The 14,239-nt window shown below is 48.5% G+C and overlaps 1 protein-coding gene across 1 annotated transcript in view; it reads left to right on the top strand.

Annotated features, from left to right (window-relative positions):
• Positions 1–6,192: 6,192 nt before the first annotated feature.
• Positions 6,193–14,239, top strand: part of DGLUCY (D-glutamate cyclase) — a 53,490-nt gene continuing 45,443 nt past the window's right edge. The window contains 2 exon segments of the mRNA XM_067027601.1: positions 6,193–6,304; positions 10,719–10,872. Of these exon segments, the coding sequence (XP_066883702.1) occupies positions 6,193–6,304; positions 10,719–10,872 (266 nt within the window).

The following is a 14,239-nucleotide window of genomic DNA, read 5'->3' as shown; positions in this document are numbered from 1 at the left end:
ATTCTTTGAGCACATCCATGTGTTTTCTGGCATGACAAGATGTTCAAGGCTTATCTTCTGTTCTTGCCCCAGTTCTGGAAATCACCCTCTTCTCCAAGGAGTCTTAATTCATTTTAATGGAAAATGGTATTTAGAATCCAAGATCTGGGCAGTAGATGTGCTCATTCCTAGTGAGATGTTGCTGCTCCCAGGCAGGGCTAAGGAATATATGTTTCTCTGCAAACACACACATACACAGATACACTCCTTACCCTCTGAGACCATTTGCCAGGCTGCCATTCCCCAACCCTCTGAAGAATCCCCCCTTACCCTGATCAGGCTGTGACACCACAGGCCAGGCCACCCTCTGTGGGGATGTCCTCCTCATTACTTGGCTCTGACCCCCACCTTGGGCCTTCATGGCTTCCTGCCCTCCATCCCTGCCATGGACTCCTACCTCTCCGCTCCACCTAATGACTTTAAGGCCAGATTGTTTAGGAAGAGGAAGTGGAAGGGGCCACCACTGACTTTGGTTGAAAGTAGTTGTATTGCTAACAATCCTTTGCATATTGGGAACACTTGTATCTGACCTATTAAATAGGCAATTCTAATCATGACTGCCAACATTTCCCCGATCTTTTGTCTCTGTTATTGTAATAAAAAATTTTTTATGAAATATTTATACAGCCAGGATGCCTTCTTCCTTACAGCAACATCTACTTTGCAAATTCGCAGTTGTATTTAGGCTGCCACCAGCAACTTTCTTGGCAAACACTGAGCAACTCCCACCACAAAAATTAATGAGTGAAGACAAGGTCTGTACACCTACTTAATTCCATGCTTCCATTATCAAGTTATAGGACTCTGGGGAGGTGATCCAGGGGACAGCTACAGAAACCAGAAATGGAGTTTTGCGACACTGTGAACTGCCTTGTAGTGAATAATGAGATCTTCCTGGCTGGACTGTGAACATCAAGGAAATGGGCTGTGTCTTCTACTATTTTTTGTACCCCTCAAGGTCAGGTCCTAAGTATGATGTGTGTACGTACATATGTGATGCTTCCCGGGCTCGCTGGCCGAGAGAGCTGTGATGGCTTCCTCACGGTAGTGAGGGAAAAAGAGCACGCGTTACAAGATCCGACGGACGCCGGTTGGGCTTTATCTTCCCTGACCTCCGTGATCACAAATTGTTCTTTAAGACACTTGCTTCTTTGGCTGCTGAGCCGTATCTCCTGCCTCCCTGGCGGCCTCGTCTTCGTTGCCTTTGTACTGATACACCCTGTTTGCTCTGCCCATCCCCCACCTCCCCGACAGAGAACATTTATTGGGTGCCTTCCATGTGCCAGGCATTGTTACAGGTGCGGAAGATACTGCGAGGAATAAAACAGACCAAAAGGTCTGTCCTGGCAGAACGGAAGGGAAACAGAAAACCTTCTCCCTTGTGTGTGTGTGTGTGTGATCCCGTGGTCCCACTTCACAGAAGCAACTTCCGCTGAGCACTGGCTGGTCCAGCAGGGCACACGAAGGGTTAAGGCAGCCTCTCTCCTGCCAGGTTCTTTTTTTGGGAGGGAGGCTTTCTAGATGCTCATCTCTCTGGCCTGGCCTCCTATCTCATCTGCCAGCTTCCTACTTTGTCTGCCCTGCAGTCCAGTCTGCTACCTGCAGCCAGAGCCATCTTCATAAAAGGCACATCTTACCAAGTCACTCTATATATTGCTGAAAACCTTCGTGATTTTCCATTGCCCTGGGGACAAATCCAAATGCCTTTGGGAGCTGGCCTCTGCCTACCCTCCCAGCCCCTGCTCCGGACACCTCCTCCCATGCAGTGTGTACTCCAACAGCACGGGAAGCTGGTTCCCTGCACGTGCTTCCTTTGCCCTGCCTTCGCTTGTGCTGTGCCCTGGCCTAGAGCACCCTTCCTCCCCACCCTTCTACTAGCCTGACCCCTACTCTTTCTTCTAGACTCAGCCCCTTTTTCTCCTCCACCCGCAGTCCACGTGGCCCAGGAGCGCTCAGCACATGAAGTTATAGTTACCTATTTATGTTTCTGTCTCTCCCCGGGAGACACACAACGGTAATTATGTGTTTAATGTCTGTCTCCAGGGGATGGTAAACCCTCTGTGTGCGTGGGCTGTGTCTGTCTCCTTCCCACCGGATCTGCAGCACGCTGAGCTGGGCGAGGAGGAATAAACATACACAATGCTTGCACCTTGCTACCTGTGGGCCCGGCCAGGAATTGTTCTAAGAACCTCACAAGCGTCGCTAAAATCCTCACCACAACTCAATGAGGAGCAAACGGTTATTAGCCCCTGTTTGCAGGTGAGAAAAACTAGGCACAGAGCATTTAATGATTCCCTCTTAAGTGTAGAGGCGGCTTAGAATCCAGACAGTGTGCCCCCAAACTGTGCTCTGGACCACAGTGTGTGTTGCATGGATGGGTGGTGGATGCTGCCTGGACCCTGGGCAATGAGCAAGCCCTCGGTGAATGGCAGCCGTCGTTATTATCACTGTGGTGTTCCCACTCCCAGGCATCCATGCCTTTCAAATGGCACTGAGATCTGTTTTACTCACCTCCGTATATGCAGCATACCCCACATGGTTGGGACTAAATAAATATTTCCTGAAAAGGTGAAAACCAAGTGACCCAGATCCTCAGAAGTATAAGGGAGTGCCTTATTTTATCATAATGACCTGATTCTACCTTCCTAATGTGTGTTTAAATTAAATTCCATTTTTTATTAGGTAATCCTTACATGCTGTGCTATTCACAGTTGCAGAGTCCCTCTTCCACCGGGGCCACCCCGTGGCGCAGCTCCAGAGGCCGCCCTTCACATAAAACCGTGTAGCAGCCACTGCTCCTGCTAAGCCCCCACCTGCTCAGTTTCCCTTTCTACAGCCACCACTGACACCAAGCTCTTCTCCGTCCTTCCAGAGCAGGTCTCTGTGCATTTGAACTGATCGGTTGTGTGTGTGTTATTCAATACAGAATTCTTCACCTTGCCTTGTTCATTTTACATCTTAGGGAGATTTTTTTCATTTGAGGCGTATAGAGTAGGCTTATTCTTTTAATGGTTACATATTGTCTATGTATGGTTTAGATGGATGGTATGGATGTACCACAGTTTAGCTACTCCTCTACTTAACCAGTCCTCCATGTATTTAAGCAGCGTCTATTAGGTTGTTTCTAAATTGTTTCTATTATAAACAGTGCTGCCTGTGTGCTGGCACTATCTCATCCACTTTTGAACACATCTGGAGGTTATATTCCCAGAATTGGATTGCTTGGGTAAAGCAGAGGAATGACTTTCTAATGGTAGAATTTCAGTCATCTGTGACAGGCACACGTAAGACATTTTTACACTGAGGCTTTGGGTGTGTCAGATCCTGCTAAGGAATTGATTGGCCATGGGTCCTCCTCTCTGGCATATTCGATACCGGGGAATGATACTTGTGGGTCTGATAGTTTGTTATTCTCTAAAGAGAAACGAGAGACCTCACAGCAGAAAGGTGGCTTCTTAGAGTCTGACCAAGTCTTACTGACTGGATCCCACCTTACCTTACTTCTAGACAATGCAACTTCTAGACAATGCAACACCTGGGCCACTCAGCAGTGAGTTCACAGAGGTCCTGAGAAGCCTGAGTTCAGGGATCAGTCCACAGAGAAACATGTGTGAACTCTGGCCCCAGAACCACCTTGTGGGGAAAGAGACAAGGCCTCTGATGTTCCTGAGGATGTGATACCTATTAGCACCACAGGACAGATGATGGATGGGTGGGTGGATGGCTGGAAGGTTGGATGGATACATAGATACCTAGAAAATATCCATAGATAAATAGGTATTGATCAAGCAAGCATGAACTTAGACTTGCTTTTGAATTGGGGCTCTGCTACTTCCTATTTACGGAACTTCTTTGACTTCCCTGAGCCCCAGTTTCCTTGTCTATAGTGGGAATGTCTTCTCTGTGGGGCAGTGGTGAGGAGCCAGTGGTTGTAAACCAATGAGGGTGAAGGGCCTAGCACAGTGCCTGGCCCACAGTGGTCTCCCCTATGGGGTTGTAGCTGCTATCATTTATTTTATGACTGACTTGCTCTGGTTGGTTTATTGAGGGCATTTCTTTGGCAGGAGCCAATGAACATGTACTTCATGCTCTGTTTGGCCCCTGCCTTCAAGGGAACGACCCTGATGAGTGGGGGTCCTCGACCTTCTTTCCCTCCCAGCGTGCACGGCCAGTGACATTCAAGTGCCTGGCACGCTCCCCACATGCATTGCACAGGGTAGGATTTCTAGCTACGCTCATCTATCTCCAGGTTAGGGAAGTAACATTGTTATAGGAATTACCTAGATCCACTTACATTTATATTAAAACAATAAATAAATAAAGGAAAGAAAAGGCATTTACCCTCAGATTTGGGTCTTCTGGCTACAATTTATTTGCAAAACAGCATCCAGCTTGCATCTGCCACCTTATAAAGCAATAATGGGGAGCGAGGGCCCACAGATACCTGTGGGGCGTCTCATTTCATTGGGTTTGGGGTAAACTCCATTCTCTCCTCCAGATGTGAAGTGAGGTCAGTTATCAGAGGGGTCTGGCCACTGACCCACATGGTTATGGAATGGTTCTCTCTTCAAACTTTGTTGAGTGCCTGGCTGAGGTGCTAAGCCCTCCACAAACCTCAAGGGAACACAGACATCCAGGACCTTAGCTGGTACCTTGGATGCTGGGCTGAAAGGTCGGGCCTGCCAGGCCCAGCAGGGGCTTGACCTGCCAAAGCAACTGCTTTAAGCCTCAGTATCTTCAACTGGGGTATGGAATCCAATCTCACCTGACCCTCCCGGCACCCCTACCCCAGCCCATGGGGACCGACTGTCCTCTCCTCTGTGCCTCCATGGCCCTCTGTTCCTGCAGCTATGAAAGCACCTGCTTGTCAGTTTCAAATGTATCTCTACCCCTTCCAGGACAGTATCATTTATATTTTTTGTGTTAGAGATTTTATACAATCTCAAATTCTTCATGAAAAGAGCCGTGCGTTTTACATGATCTTCTGTCTGGGAGATGGGAGTTGAAAACACACATTGGTGATTTGGAATTCCACTGGGCTCGTCTCTGTAGATAGAAAGAACTGTGGAAAATCAGGCTTGTCCAGAACCTTCACTATGGACACTGCCCTTGAATCCTGCTTTCATGCAGCCTGCAGTCAGTCATTCAACAAACACGTATGAACTCCCACTTTTGTGTCAGGCCCTATGCTAGGCACGTGGTATATTTAGATGAGGAAGACATGGGCTGTGCCTTGGAGGCCAGCACAACGTGGCTATCTAGCCCTAGATTTTGCTGACATATTGATGCCTCTCTTTCTAGAGTATAAGAAGTCAATTTATAGGATTACTTTTTGAGCATATTTTCCTAGAGCTTTGAGACTATCTCTGTATTTTAAAATTTACAGTTTTTATTCATTCACCAAAAATCTGTGTAAGACACTGTGCCTATTGTAGTGGTGAGAGGAGGGGATATAAAGAAGAAAACATAAAATCTCTACCTTCTAGGTCCTAAATCTAAACAACAGAAGTCATATGTAGATAGACTATCTAGCCTATTAATTCCTTTGTGAGTTCACGTGGTATGCGTTCATTTCTTCACTTACTCGTAAGTAGGTTTGGTGTGTGCTACGTGCTTAGGCTGTGATAAGTGCTCTGGGGGCTGAGGAAGAGACCTAAGTTATGGACTTACCCTCTAGGCACTCGGGTTCTCCCTGGGAGAGAGAAAGGGGGTTCAGGGTCAAGTAGAACATCCGGCTGACTGTAACTCCAGGCTAAAATCAGTGGCTCAAAGAATGTTTTGGGGGCAAGGCAGCTCAGCGCCAGCCAGCACGAGCCTGTCGGGTACATCTTGGAGGTAGAAGATTCTGAACCAGTTGTGAGGAATGGAAAGGCCTTCTGGGAGGGAGGCAGGGAGGACATTCCAGGCCAGAGAGAGAGCATAAACAAAGCTCTTGAAGTGTCAGGAATTTCTCATTAGAAACTGAGACATGAAGGGGATAGGGCTGGGGGAGAACTTGCTGCAAATAACAGCCACCCCAGGACAGGGCCAGGAGCAGCCCTGGGCAGGTCGGGAGGTAGTCCTGATGCTGGATCTGCTGCCTTCCAGGGATCTGTGCTGTCTCATCTGTCCCTCTCTGTCCCATAATCCAGATCCTCTGTGGCCCATTCAGGGATGACCTTAACACTCCACCTGAAGTCCCGCCTTCGCTCTGCTGTGAGGAGTTTGATTCTACAGAAGAAACCAAACATCAGAAACATGTCCAGCATGGCAAGGGAGGAGTGGTGCTAAGATGTTAAAAAAATATTCCCTGGAAATACCAGCCATGTAGGGCCCAGGAACTCCTGAGACGCCTGGCTTCTGCATGGGAGACAGAAAGTAAGAGCCGAAGGAGATTCTCGCTGGCCACTAATTAACTTCCCAGAAGGAGCTGGCACCTTGGACCAGACTCAGGTGTGAAGTCCGTTACCAACCAGCTCTGCTCGGTCCCCACAGCTCCATAGGGAGAACCGCCAATGACCTCCGGTGATAGAAAGGTTTTCCCTTCTGGGAAGAGTGCCCCCATATTACTCTGCATTTTAATCTGCTTTGGATTCAGACCAAGTCTCCCTCCTTGGACTGGTCTTCTTGGACTGGTGGCACCCATCTCCCTACTACGTCCCAGGAGTGACACCCAAGGCTCTAAAAGGTCCTGCAAGAGAAAACGGATATCCAAATTGTCACTGACCTGAATCCCAGCAAAATTGCACAATGAGAAAGACTTTTCTGGTTATGGTGGAGTCACCAGCAACACAGATTAAAGTAGTAAAGCCGGACAATTTTCCTTGTTCACGGACGTGTCCGGCCTCTGTCACTATTTGTGGGCCAACAATTATCTAGTCTTGCCTAACAAACCACCTCAAACTTAGTGCTTTAAACCATAATTCTGCCCTGAGGCTGGGCTCCACGGCTGGCTCTTATGCTCCACGTGGTGTCCGCTGGGCTAGACCACCAAGATGGCTTCTTCCTCACATGTCTGGAGTGGCCACTGGGATGGCTGGAACCCCTGAGCCTAGCCTCTCATTTCTCTCTCTAGGAAGCCCTTCTAGCGGTGGAAGCCAAACTTCTTTACGGAGTAGCTCAGGCCTCCGTGGGAGATATTCCAAGAGGACAAGCCCTTAATGCACAAGCACATATCAAGCCTCTGCTTGCATCACACCTCCTAATGTCCCGTTAGCACAGCAAGTCACGTGACCCAGGCCAGCATCAAGGGGGAGGGGGCTCCCAATGATGTGAATACCGGGAAGTGTGCTTTACAGAGTCAGCAAGTTAACAGTGGACCACAACCCTTCGTACCCATGACGGACCAGCAAACCCTAGCTCAACCAGGTCGACCCTGCTCACTAGAACCTTGGGGGGGCCAAGGGCGCAGGGGGCTCCTTACTGGCTGTTGCCGTGGGCAGACTGTGTGACCTCTCTGAGCCTCATCTATTACCGAAAGTAACCACAGAATCTTCCCCACAGAGCTGATGTACATAAGGTGTGGGACCCACGTTAGCTGCTGTCTGTCGTGGATTCTCCCCAAGGAAAGCAGCTCCTTTTGTGGAACAGCTGGAGCTCTCCAGCTTGGGACTATGTCTTCCAGGGCTTTAGATCAGATTAGAAACATTTAAAGGCTTTTGCTTCTTCTTCTTCTTCTTCTTCTTTTTTTTCTCTTGTTATTAAGTTTAAAAAAAAAAAAAAAAAAAAGGAAAACATTGCTTTTTGGGTAAAAGGACTCAGAGGACTCACTTCATTTCTCTCCACGAAGAAGAAGCTGTCGTGACCTTAGATGGAGCCCGAGAGAGCAGACCGTGAAGTAGCCCCACCTCGTGTGTCCACCGCCCCTCCCAAAAGGCACCACGGAGCCTTCTATTCCACGTCCTGTTACTAAGGGGGACGAAGCGGGGACTTTCTATGACCAGCAGTGGAGATGAGCAAAACCAAAATACAGTGCCTTCTGAAGTACATTTAATTAAAAAGGAAACAGAGAAGCTTTGTGTACATAATACCTCATGATTTATGGTATTAATCCAGTTTGCTCTTGAAACAGGTTTCGGAGGTGAGAAAGGGCTGGGTAGGGGATGGGAGGCCTCTAGGCTGGCTGAATTCCCTTCCCTCACTCCAGATTATTTTTGGAGCATGCTGGGCTTGCTTGAGCCGTGCAGCCAGCTTCCTTGAGCTTTCGGCAGCGGGGGGTGTTCAGTTTGACCTCCTTTGGAAAGTCTGTAGCATTGGCAGGCTCTGTAGGGTTTGAGGTGATGAGTTCCAGGCAGTTAGAGCAGGAGCCAGTCCCAGACTTTCCCTGCAGAGGGTCACATCTGCTGCACTACCCCATGCCCAAGGAGGAAGATGCTGGAGGTGGTGGTGGACCCATCCTGGGGAGGCCCGTGCCCGCAGCCCAGTGGTGACCTCAGAGGGACACAGGGGTCATCGGTATGAGGCTTGAATCCTGGCTGTGCCACATACCAGCTGTGTAACCCTGGGAAAGTCACTCCATCTCTCTGAGCCTTACTCTCCTCTTGTATAAAATACAGATGATTGATTACACTTGTAAATTACTTGGCACAGAGATCCTGGTACATAATAAGCACTCAGAAAATATTAGCTGACAGTTATTATTGCAGAAAAGAAATGTCCACTTGTTGATAGAGCATACCTGGCATTTAGGAGATCTGTCACCAAGGTTATTTCTCCAAAAGAGTATATTTTTCTTTGGGATGATCTTTTTTTCTAAGAAAATAGTCCTTTTTTTTTTTTTTTTTTTCTTTTTTATTATGTGGTAAGTGGGCCTCCCACTACCGCGGCCTCTCCTGTTGCGGAGCACAGGCTCCGGACGCGCAGGCTCAGCGGCCGTGGCTCACGGGCCCAGCCGCTCTGCGGCACGTGGGATCTTCCCGGACCGGGGCACGAACCCGCGTCCCCTGCATCGGCAGGCGGACTCTCAACCACTGCGCCACCAGGGAAGCCCTACCATAATTTTAAATGTCTATACAAGATTCGCTGAATGAATGTAACTCCAACCCCTACTTCCCAAATACCTGTGTGTTAGGTAATTTACACACAGGAAAGGACTCAAGGAGTTCTCTTTGAGGTGGGTATGATTACTGCCATCTTATCCATGGAACAACAAAGCGCAGGGTCACAGCACTGGCCAGAGGCAGAATCAGGATTCAAACTCAGGTTTGTTTGCCTCCAAAGCCAAAGGACTTCCCTTTCCGGAAGTGGGCTGGTTGCCCCACAAGGAGATGGGGAGTCTTCCTGTAAAACTCCACTAAGACTATCTCTTTGGAGGAGAGTCGAGGAATCCAAGCCTGCTCAGTTAAGAGCCTGCCCAGACAAAAGAAGTGAACAGTCTCTTTCCCCAAAAGGATACCCAAATGGCCAATAAAGCGTACAAAAAGGCACTCATCTGCATTACTCATCAGGGGGATGCAAATGAAAACCACGGTTCGATGCCACTGGAAAGGCTGGAATGAAAAAGGCAGGCGATACCAAATGTTGAAGAGGATATAGAGCAACCAAGAACTCACACGCCACTGGTGGGAGTATACATCGGTACAACTGAGATAGGCTGGGACCTGGGACGCTTTGCTGCAGTGCTGCAATGCTTGCACCCGGACAAACGTCTCCTTGAGCTACAAAATGCAAAGAAACCATAAAGACTAAAAATAACTGTGTGCGTGCGCAGTTGGGGCAAATTCTGGACAAAAGATACAAAAAGACCGAAAAACCCAACTGCCACTTCTGAAGAGCTGGGAGCAAAAACAGGGTGTCAGGAGCAAAAGCAGGGTACTGTGCATGCCCCCTGCACTCAACGCCACCAAAAGGGTGGGCAAAACACCTAAGCCACCCTCCGGCCCAGCCCCTGGACACACCCCTACCCTCACCCCATGTAAGGAACCAGCTCACCCTGCATCGGGGAGCGAGCAAGGGAAGCCGTTACTTATTTTCGTTCCCTCCTGCGGCCGCAGGGGCCCCAGTAAAGGGGCCAACCACCAAACCCAGAATGTCTTGATTGACCTCTTATCAATTTCTATTGATTGGGGAAGGCCAAGAACCCTGGTCGATATCACAACCACTTTGGAACCTGCTTGGCGGCATCTACTAAAGCTGAGCAATCATATTTCCTACAACCATAGGTATGTGCCAAACAGAACCGTGCACACGTGTGCCCCAAAATGCATGTACTAAAATGTTCACGGAGGCACCATTTGTAACAGCCTGACACTGGAAGCGATTCAAATATCCATCAGCAATAGTTTTAGGTAAATGCATTGTAGTCATGAGTATACCACAGAGCAATGAGAATGAACCCACTATTGGTGAGAGAAGGAAGGTAGACTCAAAAGACACAGAGCTGTATGATTCCGTTCTAGGAAGAACATGTACGAAGAACAGGCAAAAGTAATCTGTGGTGTTAGAAGTCAGGGCGTGGCTATCCCTGTGTGGGGGTGTGGAGGATGATGACCAGGAGGGGCACAGGGGGTCCTGGGATGCTGGTGACACTCTGTGTCTTGACCAGGATGCCGGGTCCATGGGTGTGTTCATTTCGTGAAAGTTATCAAGCTGTACACGTACATGCGTTTTTCTGTGTGTATGTTACGCTTCAATTGAGTTAAATTAAAAAGCCTCTACAAGAAGGAACTGACTGCCTTCTTCCCTTCTCTCACCAAACCCAGGGCTCCAGCCAGCCAGTGTGGTGGCCCTGCCCAGGTCCCTTGCTCCGGCCTTGGAAAAGTTCTGCCAGGTCAACAGTGGCCCTCTGCCGCTGCTGGGCCAAAGTGAGCCAGGCAAGTGGACATTGCCTGCCCTGGATGCTGTCCCAGGTACCAGGTAAAAAAACCTGAGTTTTCGGGGGTTAAAGCTTGGGAGTGGCCAGATGCTGCAGCCAGGTGTGTCTGTCACCAGGGACCTCTTTGTCCAGCCTCGGGGAGCCCATGGTGCCTGACACGGAGCCTCACTCATGACTGTTGCTTTGGAAGGGGCTGCCGTCTTCGCATGTCCACTCCTACCCCTGTCCCCTGCCCCTGCCCTGGGAAAAATCGTTGGGACTACGGAGAAAGTCCAGCCCTGGACAGATCCCCGTCCACTTCATCACCCAAGCTAGAAATCTGACTCCACAGGATTAAGAAGGAAATAAAACCACCTGCAATTACGTCCAGAGACAGACATTGTTAATACTGTGATGAATGTTCTCCCAGACTTTTAAAATACAACATACGGAATAAATGACCCTACTGATTCTGCTTCCATAGTAGCACTTGGGGAGCCCACATTTCTCCTGCCCTCCTAGCTCAGGCTCACATCTCTCTCCTAAAATCCTGTGACGTCTTAACTGTTCTCCTTGTCCCACTCTTTCCCTCTCCTATTCTCCCACCCCATCCCCATCTTCTCTCCCACTGGAATGACTCGTTCTACATCTGATCACGTGACTCCCTCGTTTAAAGTTCTTCGGTGTAGGGACTTCACTGGTGGCGCAGTGGTTAAGATTTCGCACACCCAATGCAGGGGGCCCGGGTTCAATCCCTCGTCAGGGAAGTAGATCCCACATGCATGCCGCAACTAAGGAGCCCACGTGCCACAACTAAGGAGCTCCTGAGACCCAGCACAACCAAACACATACATAAATAATTTTTTTTTTTTTTTTTGCGGTACGCGGGCCTCTCACCGTTGTGGCCTCTCCCGTTGCGGAGCACAGGCTCCGGACGCGCAGGCCCAGCGGCCACGGCTCACGGGCCCAGCCGCTCCGTGGCACGTGGGATCCTCCCGGACCGGGGCACGAACCCGTGTCCCCTGCATCAGCAGGCAGACTCCCAACCACTGCGCCACCAGGGAAAGCCCCAAATAAAATTTTTTTTTTAAAAAAAGTTCTTTGGTGCCTTGCCGTGGCTTGTACCTTACTTGATATCAGGTCTGTAGTGACCAGGCCCTGGCTCAGTACCTACCCGCCTCCAACAGCCCAGTCATCCCCAACCGTCTCCTCAGAGAAAAAGTTCCCAGGAACATTCTTCTCTTATCATTTGTGGACTCCAAGGGTGGGAGGGTCCTTCAGAGGCCCCCCGGGTCCGAGGTCAACGCCTTTACTAGCCCCTCCCATGCTGCCCTCTCGGCGGCTTTTAGGGGCTGGATGCCTCCACGCTGTTCACATGCGGCTCCTCCTCTGCCTAGGATGCGCTGTCTTCCTTGCCCAACCGGTGAACTCCTATTCAGCCTTTAGGACCCAGCTCCAGCATCTCCCCATTTGTGGGAGAGAATGGATTTCTCCCTTCTCTGAGTCACTCCTCTAGCTAGGCAGTGAGCACTCACTGCTCTGTATTGCTAGCATCTGACTTCAATGGAGTCTCGCCTGCCGGTGTAGGATTTCCAGATTCTTAAAGGCTGGCCGTTATCCTCTCCATCACTATAGCCCATGACCTGGCCTGTGCCTGGCACGGAGGAGTGACTCAGCAAAATGGTTTTGGAGTGAATGAAGAATAGGCTTATAACTAAAGACTTTCAACCCTGTGGAGGAGTTTCTCTCAGAAAGCAGAGAAAGGCCTCTCCACTGCTAGCACTGAGAGCTTCCTTGCCCCTTTGGTCTGCAGGCCTCGCCTCGATGGCAGAGAGGGTGCCATTGTCTTTTTCTTGCTGGTTTGGCTGGTTTCCGGTTGAGGTTACAGGAAATATACTAGGGTAGAGGCAGGGGCTACAGTATATTCATGCTGGTTTGATAGTTTCCAGTCTGGAAAGGCTGAAGGATGTTGAAGGGTGCCAACCAGGCCCCCTGCCCAAAACTGTGTTCACCACCTTGGTGCTGCTTTCTGAAATTTTAGCCCCAGATGTCCTCTTCTCCCTCCCCAGTCCTTTTTTTTTTTAACATCTTTATTGGAGTATAACTGTTTTACAATGGTGTGTTAGTTTCTGCTTTACAACAAAGTGAATCAGTTATACATATACATATGTCCCCATATCTCTTCCCTCTTGTGTATCCCTCCCTCCCACCCTCCCTATCCCACCCCTCTAGGTGGTCACAAACCACCTAGCTGATCTCCCTGTGCTATGTGGCTGCTTCCCACTAGCTATCTAGTTTACATTTGGTAGTGTGTATATGTCCATGCCACTCTCTCACTTCGTCACCGCTTACCCTTCCCCCTCCCCATATCCTCAAGTCCATGCTCTAGTAGGTCTGTGTTTTATTCCCGTCCTACCCGTAGTCTCTTCAGAACATTTTTTTTCTTAGATTCCATATATATGTGTTAGCATACAGTATTTGTTTTTCTCCTTCTGACTTACTTCACTCTGTATGACAGACTCCAGGTCCATCCACCTCACTACAAATAACTCAATTTCATTTCTTTTTATGGCTGAGTAATATTCCATTGCATATATGTGCCACATCTTCTTTATCCATTCATCTGTTGATGGACACTTAGGTTGCTTCCATGTCCTGGCTATTGTAAATAGAGCTGCAATGAACATTTTGATATATGACTCTTTTTGAATTATGGTTTTCTCAGGGTATATGCCCACTACAAAGCTACAGTAATCAAGACAGTATGGTACTGGCACAAAAACAGAAATATAGATCAATGGAACAGGAGAGAAAGCCCAGAGATAAACCCCCACACATATGGTCACCTTATCTTTGATAAAGGAGGCAAGAATATACAGTGGAGAAAAGACAGCCTCTTCAATAAGTGGTGCTGGGAAAACTGGACAGCTACCTGTAAAAGTATGAAATTAGAACACTCCCTAACACCATACACAAAAATAAACCCAAAATGGGTTAAAGACCTACATGTAAGGCCAGACACTATCAAACTCTTAGAGGAAAACATAGGCAGAACACTCTATGACATAAATCACAGCAAGATCCTTTTTGACCCACCTCCTAGAGAAATGGAAATAAAAACAAAAATAAACAAATGGGACCTAATGAAACTTAAAAGCTTTTGCACAGCAAAGGATACCATAAACAAGACCAAAAGACAACCCTCAGAATGGGAGAAAATAGTTGCAAATGAAGCAACTGACAAAGGATTAATCTCCAAAATTTACAAGCAACTCATGCAGCTCAATAATAAAAAAACAAACAACCCAATCCACAAATGGGCAGAAGACCTAAATAGACATTTCTCCAAAGAAGATATACAGATTGCCAACAAACACATGAAAGAATGCTCAATATCATTAATCATTAGAGAAATGCAAATCAAAACTG

This window comes from Kogia breviceps, chromosome 3 (genome assembly GCF_026419965.1).
Source record: "Kogia breviceps isolate mKogBre1 chromosome 3, mKogBre1 haplotype 1, whole genome shotgun sequence".
NCBI classification, from domain to species: Eukaryota; Metazoa; Chordata; class Mammalia; order Artiodactyla; family Physeteridae; genus Kogia; species Kogia breviceps.
Note: the sequence above shows the minus strand (reverse complement) of the source record. Positions and strands in the feature narration are given on the sequence as shown.